Raw genomic sequence first — 20,951 nt, 5'->3', positions numbered from 1 at the left:
GAGAGTCCCCGGAGGTGGTAACCCTGCCTGGGATGCCCCTTCCCCACCCCACATGTGGTGACGGCCCAGCCCCTGCAGGTCCCACGCCACAGGACAGAGCAGGGTCGCCTGTGCCACACACCAGGCCCTCCTCACTGTCCTCTGATGCACAGTCCGGTTCTGGGGCCCCGCGGGTGGGGGGCCCTTGCCCAGCATAAGCGCCCGGCTCCCACAGCCCCACAACGGGCTTCACCCTTGTTCACGCAGCCGTCAGGCACCTGCTGGGGGCACTGCTGGCTGGGGAGAGGGGCTAAGTGCCAGGCTGTTTTGGAACCTTCTCACTGAGCCCCGTGGACAGTGGGTAGGAGGTCAGCTGTCCACGATGCGGCTTGTTAGTGTGGACGCCCCCTTCACCTGCGGTCAGCACCCCACCCACAACCTTATCCAAGACAGGGCCAGGCTGGCCTTGAAGGGGGTTTCACCCCTTCTGCGGTGAAGGCGCCTCGCCTGAACTCCCAGCCGCCGGATCCGCGGACTTCAGCAGCATAGAAAGTGCGGCAGTTCAGAGAAGAGGACACATGGCCCTGTCCTCGCCGGCTTCCCTGTCCGGTCACCCAGGCCCCAAACAAAGATATTGGAAATTTGGGTCGTGGTTTGGCCAAGCGCAAGGAGCACTGCACGGGGATGGGGATGGGGGCTCAGAGCGCAGGGCCCTCCTCACCGGCTCGGCTACGCCTCTGGACGGTTTTTCCAGGTCTCCTCTGCAGCGGGAGGAGAGGGGGCCGTGCTGGCCTGGGTGACCTCAAGGACAGTCCAGGGGCAGCCCTTTCCCCTCAGATCCAGTCCAGGGCGCCCGTGTCCCAGCCTCCAGCTCCCAAGCGCACAGATGTCCCTACACGTTTCCTCGTCCATGCAGCCGCAAGGTCTCAGGGGCACGTGTGAGGGGCCAGGATGTTGGAGCAGGCGGTCGCGCCACTGGTCACAGAGCTTAAAGAGGTGACCCAGGCCGCGGGGCGGGGCCTGTCAGGGGCGGGCTGGCAGGTGGCCGGGGCCCTTGCGGGGCGGGGCCATGTGGGCGGGCCCTGGTCGGGGAGCGGCGGGGGAGGTGGGCGGGGCCTGGTCTGTGAACCAGAATGGGCGGGGCAGGGTCTGGCATGTGAGCCGGGCCGGAAGGGGTCGGGGTGGGGTGGAGGGTGGGCCGGGACATGGGGCGGGGCAGGTTCTGGGGGCGGGGCGGGACCTGCCCGGGTGGGGGCCTTCCCGAGAACAAGACAAGGGCTCCAGGCCCGGCTGCGAGGTGCGGGGAGCCTTCCCCGGAGGTAAGCGCCCCGCCGCGGACGGGGACATCGCCCCCCGCCCTGGCCCACCCCGGGCTGCCGGCGGGGTCCGACGCCAATCTCCCGGGGGAGTCCCGGGCGGCTTCTGGCTCTCCTCCCGGGAGGGGGCTGGCCGCGTGGCCGGCTGGTGCCCTGGGGGTGGGATATGAGAAGCCAGGGTTCTGACAAGGTCCCTGGCGTCCCCACCTTTGAAGAGCTGTCATTTTCTCACTTTCTTTTCCGTCCGCACCTGGGAAGGGGCAGGTGGCCTCCAGGCCCCAGAAAAGGGGCTCCTAATCCCGGCACCCAGCGCACACAGGGAAGCAGCCTGGCGGAGGCGGCACGGTTTACACGAATGGACTTTACGTTGTAAACAGTCTGCCTGTGAAGATGCGGGCGCAGAGGCGGGGCGCCTGTAAAACTGCAGCCAGGACATCCTCGCAAGGCTCATCATCCCCATCGGGGTGAGTGTGCGGGGACGCAGGAAGCCTGGCTGCCGAGGCCATGGTGAGGGGCTTGCTCCTTCCGGTGGGTCAGCTTTGAGCACACCTACCCCGCGCCAGGTGACCCGCGAACAAGGCTGAACGTCAGACCCCTTAGACACTGTTGCTGAGCAATGACGCAGTCCATAGGGTGTCCTGTGTGGAGATCAGGTGCATCCGGGGGTCGTCCTCTGGCTCAGTGCCCGGGGATAATGCTGATACGGGCGGTGGAGGTGCGGGCGTCGTTGCCCTGGGGTAGACGAACGTGGCGTAATCACTTTCCCCCACATTTTGTCAGCCTGGCTGAGCGTTGACAAATCTGCCCAGGACCCCCTGGGCTCCGCGACTTGCTTCACCTTGTTCTCGTGGGTAGAAGACAGCAACTTCTCAATGTGCCAGGCACAGCCCCTTGGGGGAGAAAACGGCGGGCAGGGCCCTGGGAGGTCTGTGGTGCTGTGTAGTTCCTCGTGTTGGGGTTCTGGGCAGGGTCTGTGGGGTTCCAGAAGAAGGGCCCAGGCCGAAGCTGATTAGCACGCCTGCTTTCTCAGTCCCCTGGGAGCGTCCCCGTCAGTCGTCCATCCTAAGTGGTGTCTGTCACAGGGTCACCTGCTTGGTCGGCTCAGCTCTGAGGGAAGCAGGAAGTGTTTGGAGTCCACGTTCTGAATGCAAACCTGACCCTGCTACATTTTTGGCTTTGTTTGCACGGAAGACTTTTCAGGAAGTTGTATCCAGCCTCACAGACGTCCACTGTCAGTTTGCCTGCATTGGGAAGTTTCTCTTTTTGTCTGTTGAAATCAGAATAGGCCTGTTTGGGTGTTTCTGCATGCTCACAGACTCAGCAAAAAACAACCATGGGATGTGCAGTTACTGGGTCCAGATGTGTGTTCCCTTAGTTGTGTGAACAGAAATGGAGCCTGCAGATCCAGACCTCCGTCTAGCCTCCTGTTAGGGTGATTCCTTCTGCTGGCTTTGCATCCCACCTCCTGGTGAGCTCTGCTCTGTGGGACCCGGCTCGTGTGAGGCATTGTCCCTGCCCCTCGGAGGCTCCCAGGTTCACATGGGAATGCAAAGCCAGCACTTGGGAAACAAGAGCAGTTAAGTGTGAAGTCGTGTGCTGTATCATCTGCTAGTTCAAAAACGACAGCCAGTGTGGGCTGAAAAAGAGGGGGCTTTGGGGAGCCACTGGTCTCCCTCTGGATTTAGAAATGGCAGCTAGGGACCAGGCCAGGCAAGTGGAAGGAGGCCCGAGGGTGACACTCTAAGACTTAGAATACGTAATGGTGCTCACTGCCCACCAGGTGTGGTCCAGACCCCCTGTCGCAGACTTTGAGTCTGGGGTTCTCTCTTGTCCAGCAAGAGAACAGACACAGAATTGAATACAAGAGAGTTGAGACAAAAGCCCCAAATAGGGGGTTTCGTCTTCATATTTATTGAGCGCTCAAGATCTTACACACCTGGTGAGTATGAAGAAAACAAGACGTTACACACATGAGTAGAGAAAACAATCAGAGTAATCATTAACTTGTGTGTGTAAGAAGCAAAGGGTTTGGGGGACAAGTGGTGTTTGTGATCAAAGTACATTAGTATATTGGCACCACCTGAAAGAAGTTTCCTGCAGGTGAAATAACAAGTTTCTCGTGATCCCATTACAGTATCTCTCTAGCTAATCTCGGGCGCTTTCACCCCATGGGGGCAGCTTTCTGCCCTGACCCTTTTTTTTAACCCATTTATGTAAGTAGAACCCATTTCCCCACAACCCCCCTCCTCCCTTTCCAGTTCTGGCCACTCTCTTCATGTCCCCTGACACACTGACCTTCCAGAAGGTTCTCATTAGGCCTTTTTTGCATGCCTCACTCCTTACACTCCCTCTTCTGCCCAGAATGCCCTGTTGGGGAATCGTCTACATCTTTCTAAGCAGCATCTCAAACAGCCCCTCCTCTGACGAGTTCTCAAGGGCCGAGCTGGAGAGCCCCCTCGTCTGCCCTGCACTGCTCCTTGCACGCTCCTCTGTTGGAACGCTTATCCCCGGCAGTGCCCACTGAGGGGAGGGGTCTTTGCCCAACTCACGGAGGCAGGGCTGCGTCTCCCACATCTGGGGACCCTCTGAGCCAACGCTGGTGTCTGGCACATACATGATCCTTGGTAGCGATTCAGGCATATACAGGGCACAGGGAAGAGCCTCACCTACCTGGTGCGGAAGGTGCAGACTGGGAATCTAAGACTGCATACGTTTGGAAGAGTCACATGCCAGAGGCCTTGAGGAGCTTGTGTCTGAAGGTGGCAGTCCTCAAGGCCCTCGCAGCCGCCACTGCCCCAGGATGGCAGGCGCGACCTTCTTGGCTGAAGAATAGCCTCTCCATCCTCACCCCCACCAGCGCCCACGCACTTACACTTGGACCTTCGGAGTCACTCCACCTGCGGGGGCTCCAGGCCTGGGCTCCTGCCTCTCCCTTGAGCACGCTGCTTACTGCTCCTATGCCTGAGGTGCCAGTGTCTATACCCCCTGGTTAGAGGTGCCCTTGGGCTGGGGGGGGGTGCGTCCTCCTCTGCCCCGAGGCACCATGTGTGGTCCTGTGACCGCATCACGCCTCTGCCTTCCGGGGCTGCCTCCAGGTTCGCCCGAGGGGAGAGATTAGGTGTGTCTTGACCCCAGTGGCTAACATCCTCCCTAGGAGACCGCACCCAGTAAGTGTGTGGCGGACAGAAGACTGACCAGGGTGATGGGAAGGTAAAAGGACAGACAACTCAGCTCTAGAGACATTTGGGAAAGAAAAGCAGCCCCAGGAAGGCTGGCAGGTGTCGCGAGAGTTGGCCCCCCGCCCCCCCGAGATGCCCACGTCCATGCTCCTCGCTCCCAGTACAGGTGATGTCAGGGCTGGAGAGGATCCTGGGCGCGTGAGTGGTGGGACAGTCCAACTCGTGAACCGTGACCCACAAGCCAGGGGGTGGGGGAGGGAAAAGGGACAGGTGGAGAAGACGAGGACACAGGGGCCGAAGCTGTCGGCGCCACGAAAGTAAACGGGGAGATTCGGACAAGAACAGGTGAGGAGGCGGTGAGCTCGGGAGGGGGGGCCCCAAGGGAGGCCATGGGGCCAACTGGGGCCAGGCAGTGGGCGGCCCTTGTACTTCCTGTTGGAGGAGTTTGGCCGTCAAGGGAAGGGCCGTCGTGTGAAGAGATTTTGTTTGTGGTTTTTTTTGTGTTTTTTTTTAAATTTATTTCTAGGAGAGAGAGAGAAAGAGAGACAGCGTGAGCAGGGGAGGGTCAGAGAGAGAGGGAGTCACAGACTGAAATAGGCTCCAGGCTCTGAGCTGGCAGTCAGCACAGAGCCCGACGCTGGGCTTTAACCCACTAACCGTGAGATCATGACCTAAGCTAAAGTCGGCCGCTTAACCGACTAAGCCACCCAGGCGCCCCGAGATTTTGTTTGTTTTATGATAAGAGATCTGATCCCTGTTTGGGAAACTGAAGCCAAAACCACCTGCAAGCGATTTTGGGGTACAGTCTGGCCACGTACCTGGCTGCCAGGTCACACTCATGTGTGCACATTTAGAAACAGGACAGGGAAATTCAGCTCATCAAGGGTGAACCGACAGTGGCCACAGGATTCCCCTCTCCTAGCCCAGGGCTTTGGCCACAGTCTTGGAAATTCCCGCCCACAGCAACTTGGCCTCTGGCCGGCTCTGCCCCACCCAGAATGGAACAGGGCTGTGGGGCTGCTGGCCCAGGGCGGATTTCACCCTCACGAACCTCCCTGGGGTGTGGTCGCTGGCACGAGGCAGAAACATGTGCTTCCAATGGCAGCCCCCCCCCCCCCCGCCCCGCCCCGCCACCGCCCCGCTCCCAAGTCCCTGGGGCCACCAGTGAACTCCTTCTCCACCCCCGCAAGGGAGATGCAGGACCCCCCCTTCCCGGCCTGATTCCCTCCCTCACCTCCCACCCAGGGCGGCTCTGTCAGCTGCGAGTGGACTTGGTTTCATCAGCCCATCAGCCCAGGGAGGTTTCTCTTTCTGTTTTCCTTAGCTCAGCCCAGATATCACCCTCCCCGGACGGTTCTCAAGTGCTTGTAATCTCCCTTCACATTTCCATTCTGTGTCCATAGTTTATGAGGTTTTTCTTCACTGCGCCTCCCCCCACCGCTTCCATTTACATCATCCCAATCCAGGCTGTCACGACTTCCGGGGGACGCAGAGTCGGGCTCTCCGTGGGCCCTGACACCTGACCTGCTGTTGCCCCTCTTCCTGGCAGTCAGCTTGGCTGAGCTGCAGCTGGGAGGCTGTCAGAGCCTCCGATGTTAATTTTCTGAGTACTGGTGCTGTCTGAAGCTGGAGACAGAGATAGTCCTTGACAAGCTCCCTTTTCTCGAGGATTTTAAACGTGTGGTGCATGTTGTTAGTCTTTAATCATCACCCAAGAGAAAAGATTTCTTTTCTCGGTCAGCTGTTTTAAAACGGTGCTACAGAATTTCTTAACAAACAGAGAAACCATTCCGTTGGGGTTTCAGCACACTGTGTTCAGAACACCAGCTCCTCTGGACGCTGGCGGGGGGTGGGGGGGGGGGCACCACCACCTGAACACGTTAAAGGCCATCGGGCAAGATGTACATAACTTCCCAGGAGTGCAGCAAAGGGAAGCACCTCATCGCGGCGGCATGCTGGCAAATCCTGGTTCCTCCTCCGTGTTCCCCTTCAGTGGTTCGAGAGGGAGTGCTTTCCTGGTGAGGTGCGCTCGGACAAATGATGTCTGTACATAAGCAGTAAGAAACATCAGAGGGTGGCGCATTAGGAACCGGTTGCTCTGGACCAGGCCCCCAAGTGTCCCGGGCAGGAGAACCTTATTGTTGCTGGTGTGTAGACGGTCACGCTGGTGCTCAGAGAGGCTGGGCACTTGCTCGAGGTCACGCGTCCTTGGAACTAGGACTCAAATCCAGGTCCAAACTTCGTCCTCATTTTGATCTCCCTCCTCCAGTCAAAATTGTGTGCGCTGCAAAACAGATGCAGCGCTCAGAGCGTGCGTGGGGCGGGGGCGGGGCGGTGTGGATGATTATTTCCAAGCCATGCGCTGGGGAAGAAGATGCCACCGGCCTGGGCTAGCCCCCACCCGGGGCCCCTGTGCACCTGCGCGCCCAGCGCTGGCGCCTTGGCCGCGCCCGGGCCCGCCCTCTGCCGCCCCCTGCCGGTCGGCGGGAGAAGCGCCCTCCCTGAAACCCTGGAGGCCCCGTGCACTTGTTTCCACCGCTAAGCAAGCCACCCCCCGTGTCCCGTCCAGCCCAGGCCTCAGGACCCTCCGCTGATCCTCGTTAGCAACCATCTGATGCTTCACCCGCCTGGTCTGAGAAGAGTTGGGGCAAAGGTTTTAACGTGGCCCCTTCCAAGAAGTGACCGGGCAGCCTCTGGCCAGCCTTGGTCCCCAGGAGGACAGGCAGCCTGAGCAGTGAGCGCCGACCAATCACAGGTCTAGGGCCTTGTCACTCGGACTGTGAGGACCACCTGGAGGCTTGTGGAGAGCCAGAGCCTCAGGTCCCGGCCCTGCCTACTGACCAGATCTGCATTTCAGCAACCTCCGCAGGTGATCCCTAGGCACCCTCCGCGGTGCCGTGTGCAGTATACTCCACTTTGAGTTATTTGAAAAGATCAAAATGACGACTAAGCTTGTAGCTGGATTCAAGCCACAGCTCCCAGTTGGACGGATGCACGACACTGAGCTCAGCCTCTGTGAGCAGCAGTGTGATCATCAGCTCTTCAGCCGACAGGACCCCTCATTCTAAACCTGAGGCTTAATGATTCTGAGCCCATGTCCCCTAACTGGGCCCTAATTTAGCCAGCCGGGCTGCTCCAAACGCCAAGCTCTGATGGCAAACTTGGACATTTGCCATAGAACAGACAGTGCTTGTTTGCCCTCAACCCTGGGCTTAAGCCTTCATCACCAAGTGGCCACGGCAAGGTCACGTGAAAGGGATGTTTTGGTCTAGCAAGACACTTCCTCACCACCAGTGATTTGAAGAAGAATGCACTGGATCGTGAAAGTGTAGAGTTTCCCTCCGCGGAGTCCCAAGGAAGAAATCTCCCATCTGACTGGCCCAGACACCCACCTTCTGAACCAGAGGCTGGGCCTACACGTCTCAAGAAGCCTTCAGCTCTGATGCTCCACGTGCCCTGATTTACAAAATGGTCTTGATCTTTTCCAATTGAAATTCTGCCCCATAAGAGACACACGTAAAGCTTTAAATTCTTCTACAGAGAAAAGTGCTATATAGCAGAGAAAAACATGTGCTTCGCGGTTTCTGTTTCTCTCTCTTAATTAGCTTTTCTCCTTTAAGAAAAGAAAAGCCCTTCCTCCTGATTCATTAAATCAACACTGACCACCTTCATCACTGTGATGAATTTCCTATGGTCTCAGGAACGGGAGCCCTGGACCAACCCGGGCGTGGGGGGCTGTGTCCCCAGAACAAGGACGTGTTAGGAGCTCTCTGTGTTAGGACTGGGAGGTGATTCTGACAATAATAAACCTTCAGAATATTAGTAGGGATAATATCATTGGGGTGTTAAACTGTACTACCTTGGGGATACTGTACAAATAAAGACAGTGTCTCTGCCCTCAAGGAATGTGCAGTCTAGGAAGAAGGTGTAATTTAATAAAAATGCTGTCAGGGAGGTGTGGACACCTCCTTGAATATGTGGACAGAATATCAGGGTGCCAGGGTGGGGGGCAGGGCATGAGGACTGTGTCGTGGAGGAGCTGGGCTCCGAGGTGGCCTCTGAAGCGCGAGCCGGATACTCAGACAGAAGCATCTCCCATCCCCGGGGTCCTGCCTAAGCAGGGAAATCAGGTGGAGGCCAAGTTCTGAGAAGGTGGCCTCCCTCCGGAGCACTGGCCCAGACCACAGGTGTGGCTGGGAGGGGGCGTTGGCTTGGGATCCCCTCTGTCAGGTGAGAAGGTCAGAAGTTCCAGGTTAGACTACAGTCCACAGTGGACGGCCTAGAAGTCCTGTTCCCTTCGTGGGCAGAAGGAGCTGTGAAGGCTTCTGATCAGAGGTGTGCCCTGGGGCTCCCTGGGGTAGCTGGGTGAAGGGTGCGTGTGTCCATGGGGGTCTGCTGGGAGGTCCCTGGGCAGGGGCAGGGCGGCCCCGGCCGGCAGAGAGGCAACGCCCTGGAGCGAACCTTGCAGAATTGGCCACCGAGAGCGTGGCGCTCACACTGGAGGCCTCTGCCAGGAGGAATTAAGGGAACCTGTTCAACCTCGCCCACCCAGTTAGGTTTTCAGAATATGTACACTGAAGACAGAAATGAGGGTCCAAGACCAAACATGAACAGGACACAGGGTTTGACCAGTGAGAAGAGACTTGAGGGGCCACAGCCCCAAATACTCTGAACCTGGAGGAAGAGACACAGATGCCCAAAAGGACACGTCCAGCTGGTCCAGACGAGGAAGAAGAGGGAAGGGACAGTGTAGGGCTAACCTGGCAAGAGGGAGAGGCGAGGACTCAGGCTCGCATGCAGACCAGTCCATCCAGGGACTCAGAACCACAGAAGAGCCGTCAGCATGCAGGAAGCAGCCCCTGTGGGGCCGTGGGCCAGACGGAGGCCCTGAGGGAGCTGCAAATCCATTCACTCAGGGCTTCTCGCACATGGAGCACATTCTGGGGGCTGGCAGGGACAGAGGACCAAAGAAGTGACCCCTGTCCCCAGGAATGAAATTCTGACTTATAAGAAGGGACACAGGTGACTCATAAACTACACACTAGAGAGCCTGACAGCAGCTGTGGACAGATTTCTGGAAGAGTTATTGCAAATAGTGAGTGTGGGGGAGGCTCTCTGAAGAAGTGTCCATGTGAGATCCAGACATATAAGGACCAGAGAGAAGGAAGCAGCATGTGCCAAGCACATGCTTCCAAACACAGGAAGCAGCATGTGCCAAGTCCCTGAGGTTGGAAAGAGTTTGGAATGGCAGGCAGGAGACCCATCTGGAACTCCCAGCCACCCAGGACTGGTGCTGACTGCTCCTCCCACCTCACATTAGGGCCTCTCCTTTTCCTTTCCTCCCTTCAGGCCTCTGCTCTGGTACAATTTCATCAGAGAGAGCTTTCCTGACCACTCTCCAAGTAGCAGCCAGCACCTGGCCCTGGCAGTCCCTGTCTCCATTTTTCCTTCTTTTGTTGGGTGTCCCCCCCCCCTTTGCTGCTTCTCTGCACCAGCACATGAGGACAGGTGTGGCCTGTGTGTTCAACACCCACTCTCCTGTGTCCCAAATGGTGCCCAGCACATAGTGGATGCTCTGTACATACTTGTCGAGGAACCTGTTGGGAAGACAAAGCCAGAGCACAAAAGTCCTTGTGGCTGTCATCCCCAGGGCAGCAGGAAGGGGACAGGCTCTGTGCAGGGAGGGGACAGCAGAGTCCCCAGCCCGCTGGGAGGGCGAGCCACCCCTGGGAGGTGCAGGGACTCTTGGCTGCTGCCTTGGGCCTTGGTCGGAAATGGCGAGAAATGAACAGATTGGATCAGCATTCTCGCCGACTTCTTCCCAGTGACTATTAAAGGCCCGGTTTTGATACTTGGAGTCAACTCGGAGTCAATACCTACTTGTGATTTGCTATAATCTGTGTGTCACAGCCTCAGGGTTTCCATGGAAACCAGCCCCCACATGGAGCAAAGCGTCTGCAGAGCTCACTATGAACTAGGGGTTAAGGCAGGTGCCCCCTTCTCCCTTCCACCACCCCTCCTTCTCCCGGCTCCTGAGCTGCATCAGTCTGTCCTTCCCTTTGGACGTTACAGTGAGAGCCCATGGAATCCACCATGGGCACCAGACACAGGGGCTCCGAAGGCTGATTCCCCGCGTTTTCTCCATCCCCACAACCTGGCCCTGGGAACATGAGTCAGATGCTGCTGTGCCGCCGAGCAACCACACGGCCCCACGTGCCGGGCTCAGCGGCGGCTGATAGCCTGCATTAGACCCATCCCGCCTGACACTTTGTGGAGAGTGGCATCAAGTAACTCGTGCTTGTGAGCTAAGGCATCCTGTATGTGGATGGAGGACTGAGGAGCCGACCGGCTGGCGGCCCTGCCAGGTCAGCTGCAGAGACACAACAGCGGAGCCCCAGGCCCAGGGGACACGCAAACGTATCTCTGCCTGCTGCCTTCTCCCGCGTCCTCCACAGATCTTGAATAACCAATTGTGTGAACTAATGGACAGTTATTGTAAAGATTGAGTGTTTCTGAAGGACTTAGACTAGTGCTTACCTTGTAGGCCTGCACCATGAGTGATTGAGAGAGAACGGCTCTGTCTACACAGTCCGTCCATCACAGCTGCACCCACGGGCTGGAGGAACAAAGGGTCTGCGGCAGCAGGGACGTCGTGGGGGAGCACCCAGGTCCTCGGGGTCGTGCGCAATGCCTGGGGCTCAGACTGCTGTGTCTTCATTCTCCCGTCTTCTCCGTGGGATCATGGGAGACCACCTTGACCTTCTCTTCGGAGTGGTGCTCATGGCCAGTCCTGTGCTCGAGATTTCTTCCTGCTCCTCAGACGGTCGGCTAGCCTTGTACCGATCTTGCAACCTCACCCAGGTGCCGTGGGTGCCCGGCACCACTGAGATCCTCCTGCTGAGCTTCAACTACATCGAGAACATCACCACCTCATCATTTCCCTTCCTGGAGCAGCTGGGGCTGCTGGAGCTTGGGACTCAGCTTACCCCCATGAGTATTGACAGAGAGGCCTTCCGGAACCTGCCCAATCTTAGAGTCCTGGACCTGGGCAAGAGCCACATGCGTTTCCTGCATCCCGACGCTTTTCAGGGGCTGCCCCACCTGTTTGAACTTCGACTCTTCTACTGCACTCTCTCTGATGCTGTATTAAAAGATGGTTATTTCAGAAATTTAGAGTCTTTGGCTCGCCTGGACCTCTCTAAAAATCAGATCCGTAGCCTTTCCCTTCATCCTTCATTCTGGGAACTGAATTCCTTGAAGTCCATTGATCTTTCCCTCAACCAAATACCCATTGTCTGTGAACAGGAGCTCAAGCCTCTCCAAGGGAAGACGTTCTCCTTCATAAGCCTCGCTGCCAACAACTTGTACAACAGGGTCTCCATGGACTGGGAGGAATGTATGAACCCGTTCAGAGACATGGAGCTGGAAACCCTAGATGTTTCGAGCAATGGCTGGACCGCAGACATCACAGGGAACTTCAGCAAGGCCATCAATGGGAGCCAGATCTCCTCTCTGGTTCTTGCTCACCACATTATGGGGTCTGGGTTTGGCTTCCATAACATCAGGGACCCTGACCGGAGCACATTTGCTGGCCTGGCCAGGAGCTCAGTGGTGCATCTGGATCTTTCACACGGCTTTATCTTCTCCCTGAACTTTCGACTCTTTGAGTCTCTCCGGCACTTGAAAGTCCTGAACCTTGCCCACAACAAGATAAACAAGATTGCAGGAGAAGCATTTTATGGACTTGACAGACTACAGGTTCTCAACATGTCATATAACCTTCTGGGTGAGCTTTATAATTCTGATTTCCGTGGACTCCCAGAGGTAGCCTATATTGACCTTCAAAACAACCACATTGGGATCATTCAGGACCAGACATTCCTATTGCTGAAAGCATTACAGACCTTGGATCTCCGTGATAATGCTCTTAAAACCATTTCTTTCATTCCGAGCATCCCTACTATCTTCTTGGGCAGCAATAAACTGGCGACCTTGCCGAACATGAGGTTTACAGCCAATTTCATCCACTTATCAGAGAACAGGTTGGAAAATCTGGACAGTCTTTACTTCCTTCTCCGGGTCCCTCACCTCCAGACCCTCATTCTGAATCAAAACCGCCTTTCTTCTTGCAACCCAGTTCATGCCCCAACGGGGAGCCTCAGCCTGGAGAAACTTTTCCTTGGAGGAAACATGTTGCAGCTTGCTTGGGAAACCGGCTTCTGCTGGGATGTTTTTAAGGGGCTCTCCCGGCTCCAGATTCTGTATCTAAATAACAACTACCTGAATTTCCTTCCACCAGGAATATTTAGCGACCTAACTGCACTGAGGGGGCTCAGCCTCAGCTCCAACAGGCTGACTGTTCTTTCTCCCAGCGACTTGCCTGCTAATTTGGAGGTCCTTGATGTGTCCAGAAACGAGCTCCTGTTCCCTGACCCTGATCTGTTTGCGGCCCTCAGTGCCGTAGACATAAGGTACAACAAGTTCATCTGTGAGTGCGAACTCCGTCGCTTCATCAGCTGGCTCAACCAGACCAACGTCACTGTGTTTGGATCTCATGCAGACATCCTCTGCATGCACCCCGCCTCGCTTGCTGGGACCCCCCTCTCCTCTGTGTCTATGGAGGGTTGTGACGAAGAGGAAGTCTTAAAGTCCCTAAAGTTGTCCTTTTTCATTCTATCCAGTGTCACTGTGACTCTGTTCCTCACGACCGTCCTCACAATCACCAAGTTCCGGGGGTTTTGTTTCATCTGCTACAAGGCAGCCTGCAGACTGCTGTCCATGGACCAGGCCAAGGGCAGTGGGTCTGATGTGTACAAATACGATGCGTATTTGTGCTTCAGCAACAAAGACTTTGAGTGGGTGCAAAACGCTCTGCTCAAGCACCTGGATGCTCAGTACAATGACCAAAACAGATTTAACCTGTGCTTCGAGGAGAGAGACTTTGTCCCGGGGCAAGACCACATTGCCAACATCCAGGACGCCGTGTGGAGCAGCAGGAAGGTGGTCTGTCTTGTGAGCAGACACTTCCTCCGAGACGGCTGGTGTCTTGAAGCCTTCAGTTATGCCCAGAGCAGGTGCGTGTCTGACCTCGACGGCGCCCTCATCCTGGTGGTCGTGGGGTCCCTGTCCCAGTACCAGCTGATGAAGCATCAGTCTCTCAGGGGATTTGTGCGGAAGCGGCAGTATTTGAGGTGGCCCGAAGATCTCCAGGATGTCAGCTGGTTTCTTAATAAACTCTCTCAGCACATTCTAAAGAAAGAAAAGGAAACGAAGAGAGACGGTGACATTCAGCTGCAAACCATAGCGACCGTCTCCTAGTCGGCTAATCCCAAACCACAGACAACTGTGCATCTGTGCTAAGCTACCATTTTGGGGGTCCTTTTTTGGAGTTTGTCTTTCCCACTAGGAACACAATGAGCTGTTGATTTTCATAGCGACACTATGCCTGGTCACGCCAACCCCAATGTGGAAGGGAGTACTGTTCCCGCCCATTGGGCCAACCACAGGGGGTGCCTCAGTCATGGGACAGGCACCGGGAGACCCTTCCCCGGCACTCAGGCTGCCCCTGCAGAATGACACTAAGTGGGACACATGGACAAAGAGGCGTGTTTCCCCCCTGCCTGGGAACAGTGCTATTCCTGGGTTCTGTTCATACTCCGCCTAGCGGTAGGGGTGACCCCCAGGAAGCCGGAACGTCTTGCAGCCATACCACACTTCCTGTACTGACCCTCGAGGTCTGACCTCTGTGAGCCATGAACATTCTTTTTCAGTTCTATTTCTTCCCACTCGTCAACCGTTCAGGCAGCTGCAGGGAGACCTTGGGCTTTGGGCTCACATCCTGGTCTGAGTCCTGAGTCTGCATCCATGGGCTGTGTGACCCGGAGTGCATGACGTGCCCTCTGTGGGCCTGGTTTCTCGTGTGTGTGGGGGTGCTCATATCTACCAAGGATGTCAGGCTTCTCAGATCTTTCCTTGGTCACCCTGTAGGCCACAGGGGGTCCTCACACCGAGGCGCCTTTGCAGGCAGTCAAAACTTCTTTGAGGTTGTATTTTTCTTTATCTCAAAAGAAATCTATATATATTTTACATTCTGTCTTTTTCTGTGCTTATTTTAATACCAGAAATGTTCTTCTGCAATAGTGTTAAGAAAACCAAGGAAGGTGTGCCAAAGTCACCCCGTGGCTCACACACAGCCTCCCCCCAATCCAGCAGCCCCAGTGCTGCAGCCACGTGCGAGGAGCCCCTAGGCCTGGGCTCAGGGCTCACCCCCCTGTTTCTGTGCCCCCCGCCCTGACTCCTCTAGAGCACACATCCCCCAGTACACCTCTTCCTTCTAGAATGTTCTCCCAGGGCCCTGGTAGGCCTCCAATTCAATGGCCTCCCTCCCTTTTGTGCAAACTCTTGTCACCTTACCCATTCTTCTAAGACAAGCACACACTACTTCCTTTGAGTTGTGAGCCTGTCCAGCTGCTCTCCACTCTGGGCTACAGGCTCCAAGCAAAGGCCTTTCTTCTATGTCCCACTGCCGCTGGCCCTCACAGGCCTCATAGGGTGTCAGGAAAGGATTCCTTCTCTCCATCCTCATCCCAATCTGCCTGCTGAATTTCCTAGCACAGCTGCCATTCCTTGTGACCCTACGGATTTTTGTCACCAATAGGTAGCCTTGTGTTGTGCCTGGACTGTGAGCCCCTGAGGGCAGGGACCTTGTCTTATTCATCATGGTCTCCTAAGCCCTGTTCGGTGCCTGGTCCCTAGTACATGCTCAACAAAGGCCTGGTAGACGGATGAAGTGCACTGTGCCAGCGCCCCTGGTGTCCATGTCTGCTCCTGGGGGGGGGAGATGGGAGGTTTGCCAGAGCAGGTGCTGAGTGGGGGCAGAGGGTTTCCAGCCCTAGGCTCATCAGACCATGTAGCATGGCTGGGGTCCCTGGGTCGGGGGACAGCCAGCCTCAGTGAGCAGCCAGGGGTTGGGCTAGAATGAGGGGATGGAGGGGTTGGTTGGAGGGATGAAGGGAAGGGGGATGGGAGGTAGGGAATGAGGAAGGAAGACAGAGTGAAGAAGCTTCTCTTGAGCCTTGGACTAAGAAATGCAGTGAAGCAAGCATCACAGTGGGGAGTCGCTGCCAGTGAGAGTTTCCACCAGGGATCCAGAAGGCTGTAAGAGGCTGGTGCCCCAGGACAGTGTTCCTGCCCCCCAGGCTTGCTGCGGGAACGTGGCAGCACAGCCCTGACCTCATCCCTCACCAGGACGACCAGGCCAGGCACTCCCTTGTCCTGGGGGGTGGGAGTCTCGGGGGCAGCGCTGCCCCAGGTACCCCCTTGCTTTGGGCGCCCGTCACCATGACTATTTTCCAAGCCAAGCCCAGGCCCTTAGAAGGACAAGGGAAAGCGTATTGTAGGGCCGGCAGGTTGGGGCGCAGATAGCGCTGGATTTGAGGGGGTCCGTCCCACCACCCTTCTAATCCTCACGCCCCAAACACAAACAGCAGTAATTTTCCTAATGAAACACATTTAAAAAGCACCTTTGGACATTTCTGTCAGAGTTTATGAGGGGGCCCGTTCACATCAGACGTCCCGGCCACTGTGAACTCAATAGGCCACTCTAATTTATTCCCGAATTTCTCTCTTCTGACCAAGACCAGAATCTTTCTTAACTGCCTTCCCTCTCATCAGCAGAGCCAACACTTGGAATTCTGTTTGAGGAGATTTTCCCAAGTCTCGCTTCACGAGGTTGGTGGGAGGCAGCCCTGGCCTCATCCTGGGGGGACGTGGGCACCAAGCGGTCAGCGGAGAAGCTCCTTGCTGGGCCAGGACACCTGCGTTCCAGTTCCCGGCATCGCCGTGGGTAGAGGGTCCCCCGGGGTCGGTCCCAGGTGGGAGGAGCTATAGCCTGTCTCAGAATGACGACATCTTGCTGTATTCGAGACCTTTCTGGAAAATGCAAGACATTGTTTGGGGCAGCTGAGGCTTGGAAGGGAATCCCCCTCATCACTCCAAATACACTTGACTTTGGAGGTTTCCTCTCAGCCATGCGAATCCTCAGTGAACGAGATTTCACACAGTCCTGATACGATGTGAAGTAGATGGGGCTGAGCAGGAATTATGAAAGAACGCTGTGGGGGGAAAGGAGAGGCAGGTAGGATGGATAAACACCATCCACCACCACAACGAACGGGTATGAAGTGTAGCAAGGCCAAGTCAAGGAATAGCATTCTAAGGTGAGGTCAGAAACCTGGAGATGCCGGGAGAAAGAACTCGACACATCACCGGTGCTTATCTATGAGAGTTCCCCCGATTCTTCCGCTGGGGGGTGTCGAGAGGAGCTGGGGAAACTAGCTTTAAAACCTACCTGAAGGCATCGGAGAACCACACGGCCGTAAGTAGGGCCAACATTTACTGCAGGAGGCGGAAGACCGCAAGAGGAAGACCACATTGACATTCAGACCAATTAATAATCAAATGCAGACAGAATAAATAATCAGTACACATACACACAATGGAGACAACAAGTTCTGTCCTTGGCAGAAGACAGAGAAAATAGAATTAACTGGAATTTTAAGATCATACCACCCACAAAGAAAAACAACATTATTTCAGCGGAGCAATATACATGGGAATGGTGCAGTTAATATTAGGCTCAATTTTATCTTTTTCAGATTAAAGAAACTTTTCATCTGTTTCACTTAGCAATTAAAGATTTATTTCTCCATGGCCACAATCACGTCCATTTAGCTAGACCTTTGAGAAATTTAACATTTTTATTTTACAGACCGACCATGGAAGGAATTTGCTGGACTCCCTCTCGGCAGCGTGGTCTGGGTGGGCAGGACAAGGCGGCTTTATTCCTGGCTTCAGGACCTCATCCAACGGCTGGAAATCGTGTTTCTTTTCCCGGGGCGGGCACCTCCCCACCCCTCCCCGGGAAGGTTGCCTCCCTGAGACGTGATAAGACTCCATGACATCATGTCTCATCGGGGCCCAGCGCCCCCCCAGGAAGCAGGTGTCCCGGTGGAGTCTGCCTGCCGCCTTGACCTGAGTCTGCCTCTGAGCGGCACTTAGGGCTTAGAACTTGAGGCTGCTTTCGTGGTTTTTCCAGTGACCTTGGCCATCGGCCGCTGCGGCTCTTCCCAGCTGCAGCTGCTACTGGGCCAGCATCTTGCAGGCCTGCCGGTCATACGTGGGGAGATTCACAAAAAGAAGTCACCAGTGTTTGTGTGCTGGTCGTGTGAAAACAAGGACCCTTTCAGAGAGGGGACCAGGAGTTACCACCAGAGCCTGGAAGGAAGTTGTCAAACAGAGAGGGGGGAGCTGGGGTGCGGACTCGCTGACTGGCTCTGGCATCGCCCCAGGTGAGCCTGGGTCAGAGGCAGCCACACAGCGGCCACCCATCTTGGGTGTGGACTGGAAACCTGAGTCAGAGTCCTCGCTGCCCATGTTGTCCAGCTGCTTGGAGCATCAGGTCTGGGGTTGTTCTTGTTGATTCCCCCACCTCGAGTGTGTGGAAGCAACTAGCATGGTCCCAGCGTGAAATAGCTGCGTGTCACCACCGCGCGGTGCAGAGTGGGACCATGTCCCACACGCTGGCCACCAGCTTTCCAGGGCTGCCTCTGACCCTTGAACTCTGGTGTAAAACTGGCCCCTGGGGCTCCTGGGGGGCTCAGTCGGTTAAGAGTCCGACTTCGGCTCAGGTCATGATCTCACCGCTCATGGATTCAAGCCCTGTGTCGGGCTCTGTGCTGACAGCTTAGAGCCTGGAGCCTCCTTCAGATTCTGTGTCTCTCTTTGCCCCTTTATCACTAGTGCTCCGTCTCTCTCAAAAATTAATAAACAGTAAAAAAATTTTTTTAAAACCCCAGCCCCTCTCAAGGTCTAGGCAATGCCGCTGGGAATCGGAGAAGGAAATCTGTGAGCTGTTCTCTTTCTGACACAAAAGCAGGTCCTTAGTGTGCACCTGGGTACCTGGGTAATGTCCTTCTCGGTCAGGACATAGAGCCCCCCCCATCACCCTGAAGGGTGCCCACCTACACCTGCCTGGTTCCCCTCACAGGAGCTTCTAGAAGCTCATACAAATTTAATCACTCAATTCACCTGTATCAGGCTTCCTCCACTTACAGCTCGTGGTTCAGACTCCTCACAGTGTCGCATCTCCTGCGGGTTTGTTCAGCATGTTTCACAGATTCATCACCGTGTATTTATTCCGTCTCCTGTTGGGGCTCAGAGAGAACCGCCCACGTCTGTCACGGCTGCCGGCGGCCTGAGGCCCTGCTGTCCTCACCGGGCACTCAGCCTTTCCGGAGGGCGTGACGCAGCGCTTCCCCACTGGCCCTGCTGTTGGACACCTTCCCCTGTGCGGGTTACCCGTTCACGCGCGTTCTGCCACTCGGTGTCTGTCTCGATGCCCGTCCTCGGCGCGTGATTTCCTACAAGCTGTCGATCCGTGGGCATGTCTCCCACAGCACTTCCGGGGGACACGCAGGGCCCCGAGGACCCACTCTGGCCTGACACAGGCTCTCCCAAAAGCCAGAGCCTCAGGACGTGACCTTACGTGAGGCAGGGTTCTTGCAGACGGAATTACAGGGCTGCCCCCTTGTCTACAGGGGTGCATCCATGAACCCCAGCGGATGCCCGAACCCGATGTGACTGCCTGTCTGTGCAGACACGCCCGTGGAAAGGTTTCATGTACGAGTGCCGGCGGGGGTTGACAGCAGTAACTACTAGTGATGGAGACGAGCTGTGGGTGTGGGTGCTGTGACGCAGCGTGGGCACCTCTGGGCTCCGGGCCAGCCTGTCCGAGCATCAGCTGGACCAGCGCTGACCCCAGATAACAGGCGCAGAACATGACTCTGGAGGGGCTCCTGCAGTCAGAGAGCAGGGTGGGCGCTGGTCCAGGACCTGTGTCCCCGGGAAGGGGCTTTAGACACGACACACTGCAGGCAGAGGTCCTGGCAACCCGCCTATGGGCCAAAGATGCAGCAAAGCGCCAGAGGCTTGGGAGAGACTGACACAGATCATCCCTGGCCTGGGAGGAACCCAAGTGACTGCCACCACTGTGCTCTGGTGCCCAGCCTCCGTACTGAGGCCACAAGTGTGTCGTGTCAGCCGCCCAGTTTGACTTGATGGCGACCTGAGGAAGCTGGTGTACGGAGGACGGGAAGGTGAGGCGCAGGTGGGCATGAGGCGGTCCTAGCTGGCCTGACGGCAGACAACAGGGCTTGGCTGTAGTGGGATGAGACTGGACGCTTCCCTTGATTCGTAGCCCTCGGCTCCCTCCTGTCACCGACCGTCAGTCCTGTGGGAACACAGGAGCCGTGGTCCAGGCGCTGCAGCCAGTGGCCGTGGGCAGTGAGGAGCTCTCGGGGGGCGGCGGCCAAGCCTGACCCCAGGATGTGGTGTCACCAGGTCTGGCCCATGACTGGGGGGGACAGAGGGACACAACACAGCTCCCATGTGTGTCACCCATGCTGCACCCGGCACTTTCTCAGAACTGACGGCACGTGGCATGTGGCGCAGGTAGAATTCTGCAACGGGCGAGGTGGTCAAAGTCATGCCAGGAGGACAGAGCTGCTTGGGGTCCCTGTTGGCGTCCAGACTGGATTCACCACTTTGGGGCAAATCAGTGAACTCTGCTGGGCCCCCTCGGCTTCTACAGGGGTAAGAACAGGCTTCGCAACATCCACGCCAGCCTGGGAACCTGGCATTTGGGACAAGTGCCTTGTTTTCTTGCTGCATCTCCGTCTCCCGAGAAGTGCGTCGGGAGATGGTCCCTGCTGGGTGGTATCTGCTGCCGGGGACAGCGAGGTCCCCTTTCCAAGCACACAGCCCCATCGGGACTGTCGGGGAACCAGCCCTCAGCCCACGGGGTCAGCAACAGAGCCAGTGAGGCACACGTGCTCACGCCTCTGGTCTGCAATTTAAAACGTGTTCATCTTTGCATTCAAGAAGCCGATGTTGGGGCGCCTGGGTGGCTTAGTCGGTTAAGCGTCCGGCTTTCGCTTGGGTCATGATCTCGCGGTTCGTGGGTTCGAGCCCCGCGTCGGGCTCTGTGCTGACTGCCAGCTCGGAGCCTGGAGCCTGTTTCAGTCTGTGGCTCCCTCTCTCTCTGACCCTCCCCTGCTCACGCTGTCTCTCTCTCTCTCTCCTAGAAATAAATAAAAATATATTAAAAAAAAAAAAAGAAGAAGCCGATGTTATTTCCCTCCGTTTTAGAACCTGCCGCGTGTATGAGGATTGATTTCTCAGTCCTCGTGTATATTTGTCTTTCAGTAAAAGCAGTGGCGTTTCGGTGGCGTCCTCAGCCACATGTTTCACCCTCTCAGTTCAGACTCCACTGAAGCCTCCTGGTAGGTCCACGTGTAAGAAGATTAGGTGTCCCGCTCTGTTTCACAGCACACCCCGTGGGGACGCGGGGGTCGGGGCTGAAGGAGGAATAGGCCGCGACCACGAGATGGCGCTGGCGAGCAACGGGCCGGTTGGGGTG

The 20,951-nt window shown here is 56.4% G+C and overlaps 1 protein-coding gene across 1 annotated transcript; it reads left to right on the top strand.

The window, feature by feature from the left end:
• The first annotated feature begins 11,076 nt into the window (after positions 1-11,076).
• Positions 11,077-13,888, top strand: TLR5 (toll like receptor 5). Its single transcript, XM_039235854.1, has one exon. The coding sequence runs from the start codon at positions 11,162-11,164 to the stop codon at positions 13,790-13,792; it is 2,631 nt and encodes an 876-aa protein (XP_039091785.1). The 5' UTR covers positions 11,077-11,161; the 3' UTR covers positions 13,793-13,888.
• Positions 13,889-20,951: the final 7,063 nt, after the last annotated feature.

This window comes from Hyaena hyaena, unplaced genomic scaffold (assembly GCF_003009895.1).
Source record: "Hyaena hyaena isolate Hyena2069 unplaced genomic scaffold, ASM300989v1 scaffold_103, whole genome shotgun sequence".
Lineage (NCBI taxonomy): Eukaryota > Metazoa > Chordata > Mammalia > Carnivora > Hyaenidae > Hyaena > Hyaena hyaena.
The sequence above is the reverse complement of the archived record's forward strand: the minus strand, read 5'-3'. Positions and strand labels throughout refer to the sequence as shown.